Source organism: Triticum dicoccoides, chromosome 3A, assembly GCF_002162155.2.
Source record: "Triticum dicoccoides isolate Atlit2015 ecotype Zavitan chromosome 3A, WEW_v2.0, whole genome shotgun sequence".
Lineage (NCBI taxonomy): Eukaryota > Viridiplantae > Streptophyta > Magnoliopsida > Poales > Poaceae > Triticum > Triticum dicoccoides.
Window position 1 is genome coordinate 763,042,490 of NC_041384.1, and position 5,489 is coordinate 763,047,978.

A 5,489-nucleotide genomic window follows, 5' to 3' on the forward strand; every position below is an offset into this window, starting at 1 on the left:
GGCCCCTCATGACTCCGCCGACCTATTTCTTCCACCTATATATTCTCAAATATTCCAAAACCAATCAGGAGAGCCACGAAAACACTTTTCCACCGTCGCAACCTTCTGTACCCGTGAGATCCCATCTAGGGGCCTTTTCCGGCGTCCTGTCGGAGGGGGATTCAATCACTGAGGCCTTCTACATCAACACCATTGCCTCTACGATGAAGCTTGAGTAGTTTACCTCAGACCTATGGGTCCATAGCTAGTAGCTAGATGGCTTCTTCTCTCTCTTTGACTCACAATACCATGTTCTCCTTGATGTTCTTGGAGATCTATTCGATGTAATACCTTTTTGCGGTGTGTTTGCCGAGATCCGATGAATTGTAGATTTATGATCAGCTTATCTATGAATATTATTTGAATCTTCTCTGAATTCTTATATGCATGATTTGATATCTTTGCAAGTCTCTTCGAACTATCGATTTGGTTTGGCCAACTAGATTGGTTTTTCTCGCAATGGGAGAAGTGCTTAGTTTTGGGTTCAATCTTGCCATGCTTGATCCCAGTGACAGAAAGGGAACCAACATGTATTGAATTGTTTTCATTGAGGATAACAAGATGGGGTTTTCATCATATTACTTGAGTTTATCCCGCTACATCATGTCATCTTACTTAATGTGTTACTCTGTTCTATGAACTTAATATTCTAGATGCAGGCAGGAGTCGGTCGATGTGTGGAGCAATAGTAGTAGATGCAGGTAGGAGTTGGTCTACTTGACACGGCCGTGATGCCTATATTCATGATCATTGCCTTAGATATCGTCATAACTTTGCGCTTTTCTATCAATTGCTCGGCAGTAATTTGTTCACCCACCGTAATATTTTCTATCTTGAGAGAAGCCTCTAGTGAAACCTATGGCCCCCGGGTCTATTTTCCATCATATTAGTTTCCGATTTACTTCCTTTGCAATCTTTTACTTTATCTATAAACCAAAAATGCCAAAAAATATTTACTTTACCATTTATCTATCTATATCAGATCTCACTTCTGCAAATAACTGTGAAGGGATTGACAACCCCTTTATCGTGTTGGGTGCAAGTTGTTGATTGTTTGTGCAGGTATTCGGTGACTTGTTTGTTGTCTCCTACTGGATTCATACCTTGGTTCTCAAACCAAGGGAAATACTTACTCTACGTTGCTACATCACCCTTTCCTCTTCAAGGGAAAAACCAACGCAAGCTCAAGAGGTAGCACTCGCCCTCAACATCACCAAGGTCATCTCGTCTGGTCTTATACCACAATGCACCGCATACCGGGCATTCATTCAAATTATCGTACTCCTCATCGCGGTAGAGGATGCAGTCATTAGGGCGCATGTATCTTCTGCACCTCTAATCCTAGAGGGCAGAGAACCTTGTTTGCTTCGTACGTACTGTCAGGCAATTCGTTATCCTTTGGAAGCTTCTTCTTCATTATTTTCAGTAACTTCTCAAATCCCTTGTCAGATAAACCATTTTTCCATTGCAGCAATTTCAGTGCGGTACCAAGCTTTGTGTTGCCATCTTTGCAATTTGGGTACAACCGTTTTTTATGATCCTCTAACATGCGATCGAACTTCAACCTCTCATTTTCACTTTCGCATTCTCTCTATGCATCAACAATGACCCGGCGAAGATCATCAGCGGGCACATCTGGTGCCTCTTGATCTTCAGCTTCCCCCGTTGCAGTATCACCGTATTCATGGAACATAGGATAGTTGTCATCATCCTCTTCTTTTTCATTTTCTTCCATCATAACCCCTCTTTCTCCATGCTTGGTCCAACAATTATAATGGGGCATGAAACAGGACTTAAGCAGGTGGAAGTGAAGGATTTTCGAGGAAGAGTAATCCTTCGTATTCTCACAGACAACACATGGACAATATATAAAACCATTCTGATTGTTTGCCTCGGGCACACATAGATAAAATTACACAGGCCCATAATGTACTTGGAAGTGCGGCGGTCACCGTACATCCATTGCCGGTTCATCTGCATTATATAGTTAAGTATATCAAAAACCATTGCAGAACATCATGAATAGAAAAATGACCAAATTAATACAAGTTCATCACATTAAAAACAAAGTAGCAATGATCAAATGTTATTACTGCAAAAATAAATACATAAAGTTCATATATAGTTCTCATAAAACAACATACAATTATCTGGAGCATCTAAAACATACATTGAAACTAATACAACTATGTAAAACATTTAAATGCAACAACAAATGCGATCAAAATCACAACTAAGGTAACAATTGATCCAACAGCATAATGATACCAAGCATATCAATGACATATTTTCTAATCTTTCTAATCTTCAAGCGCATTGCATCCATCTGGATCTTGTGTAGATCGATGACATCGGCAACATGCAACTCCTATTTCATCTTCTCTTCTTCAATTCTTTTCAATTTATATTTCAAATAATTGTTTTCTTTTTCAACTAAATTTAGAGGGTCGGTTGGAATTTCCAGTTCACATACCTCCTAGATAAAAATATCTATGTCAAGTTGGTCGGCATAATTGTCATAAACACTAAATAAAACAAATAGTTGTAAAAGATAGTATACTACATCTGAATCGTAGACCGGACGAGAGCCGACGGGGGCGGATAGCAAAACCATGGCACTATATAATAACAAACAATAATACAAGTAAGAAAATTATACAAGTAACTATCTAAAACATACAAGTAAGAATTTAAAAAACATAGAACAAGAGGCTCGCCACGGTGGTGCCGGCGATGAGATCTGCGCGGGCGATCAACGGCGGTGAGGACGGGGACGGAACGACAACCTACACATGTGCAAACTTAGAAGTTAATTTGAGCTCAAATTGCATCTGAATCAAATAAACTCCCATGTACACTCCTCAACTAAAACCCACAAATCGCTCTACTTCTAGAGCATGAAATTATTGAGCTAAACTAGCAACGAGAGATGAAAGGATGAAGTTGCTAACCTTTTAGAACACTTGGACAGTTGGTGCATCGCCAAATCTAGACAAATCTTGGGGAAAATGGAGGTTGGAGGTCGAGCTTGGAGGAAGAACGGAGGAGAAGAAAGAGGAGAAAGCTTAAATGTGCCTCGAGCACCTCATATCATGTTTGTTTTCTGTGAACTCAAGTGGGATCATGCTCTCTGGCATTTCATCGAACACCTCATGTGCAAGGAAGGGAGAACAAAGTAGCACACACCTCCCACCTTCTATGAGAAAAAAACAGAGGAGAGGACAGGGAGGAGCGACGACCGAGACTCTGCCGCAACCCCTTTAGTCCCGGTCGGTGTCTGGAACCAGGACTAAAGGTCCCTTTTGAACCGGGACTGATGTCTACCGAGCCCCGGCCGGCGTCCTAACCGCTCGAACCGGGACTAATACTCACATTAGTCCCGGTTCGTAACGCGACTGGGACTGTTGCTCTGATACGGCTAGAATCAACGCCCTATTTTCTACTAGTAATAGCATAGAAATAATGTTGCCGTCGATACAAAAATATTCCTATCAATACGATAAAAATTATTTTCCCCTTGCACCATAAAAGGATGATTCGATAAATAATAATGCTCATAAAGGATGTTTATATCGGTAAACAATAATCCTTCCATGCCACCTAAGCATGTTGGGCTGCACAAAATTGTATCTCCAATAACAATTATTTTCCTATATTTGTTTGTTGGAAGCAAATCACAACTTTCCAGAATTTGTTTTTGATAATAAACGATATTTGGCATGATTTATGGGAAACGATTTTTCACTAACAGTCTAGTACTGTCATTCTAATGCAAACGTTCAATCTAGGAAGCATTCGATTAGGAAGCAAATCAGCAGACGTTTTAACCGGAGGCAATTACAGGAACAATTAATTAACGACCCAAACCAACAAACATGGGCCATATTAGCATAAGCAATTACATGAGCAATTAATTAACGACCCAACGAGCGAACCATGCATCGGCCATATTAGCAGATTGGCCGACTATTGTGCTTCTAATCCTACGGTGGCGACTAGTCTGATGGGAAGCAAGGTATCAGTAGTATGATCGCTAGTGCTGCCCAAAGTTAACGATATTTTCTCGTACTAGCATCCAGTTTAATACTTGCATGCATGCAGTCATAATGACAGTCTAATCAGTTTCCTATTTCTTTTTTCATACATGCGGCGTATTAACTTTTCAGTAAACAAAAAGAAAAATTGGTTTACAAAGCAAGGCATTAAATTTTTACCTTAGTACCTGTAATATGAGTTTGTGGACTTGGTTTACAAAGAAAAATAGAGGGAGTAAGTCTGTATGATCATAGAAGCAAAAGGAATATCCCAACTTGTGTGTTCTTGCATAGTAGGTTAAATTGGAAATCACACAAAGTCGGATAGAAACAAGGATGGGGAAACATGCATTATTTACAAATGTCATTGGTTCCCATATAAAAGTCCAAACATATAACTACTATGAGAATCCATGAACTTCTCAACTTGCAAACTCATCGTCCAATTCCTTCAAGTAGACCTAATTGACCAAAACAACTGAAAAGTTAGTAAAAAGGGAAGGAGGTTAAGGTTAGACAATGATAATAGATTATGTATGATAGGGGGATGAAGTGCGGAAGTAGATGCTATGTAAGTGCTGGTGGCCATCAACAAATCGCAAACCAACACACTAAACATGTATAGAAAGCTACAAACTAGTAACCTAAAGCATTCCCCTTAGATATGACAGTTCATGGTCAGATATCAAGACTCAAAATGTAGAAAGAACTTGGTTGACAAAATGTGGTCTTATCATTCTTTGAATCTGCAAACACAGCAAGGTGTGTGGTAGACTAGTATTGTTTCTGTGATCATCCAAGAACTTCCCTATGAAAACTAATATTGATGCACAAAACTACAGACCAACTTGTAAAAGTGGAGTACACATTTCAGAGGCCCATATACCGGGCAAGGCAACAAAAGTAGAGTCTTTCATAAGCCATCTAAGACATACTATACATACCCAAAAGCACTATATCAAATTAATTTTATAAACGCTCTAGCATCCCTGTAATCAACTAGTTTTGTAGAAATGAAAATTTTAGCCAACAGTTATTCTTTTCATGTTTACAACTAACTGCAATGCAGGACACAAAATTATGGCGGGCAGAATCATACGAAAACAGAAGCTTCACGATTGTACCAGCCATGTGGCTGCTACACAACAAAAGGGCTTATAAATAAACTTTAAAAATACTCAATTCAAATTTTCAACAAATGCTGACAATAATATGAACAAATTACCCGCTCCCATCTGAATCTTCGAATCTCAGTATATCACACCCTCATGATTTGGCATTCATTTGTAGTAGGAACTTTGTCTGATAATGTAGACCTGCATCATTTACATAACAACGGGTATATCAAAGGGCCGGTGTAATATGATTGAGCTTCAATGAAATAATTATAGTACTTTGTTTGGGCTTTACGCCTAA

General features: G+C 39.2%; 1 protein-coding gene across 1 annotated transcript in view; it reads right to left on the reverse strand.

Moving 5' to 3' along the window:
* Positions 1–5,353: 5,353 nt before the first annotated feature.
* The window catches only part of LOC119273725 (B3 domain-containing protein Os06g0194400-like), a 1,393-nt gene continuing 1,257 nt past the window's right edge, over positions 5,354–5,489 (reverse strand). The window contains 1 exon segment of the mRNA XM_037554799.1: positions 5,354–5,389. Coding sequence (XP_037410696.1) covers positions 5,354–5,389 — 36 coding nt within the window.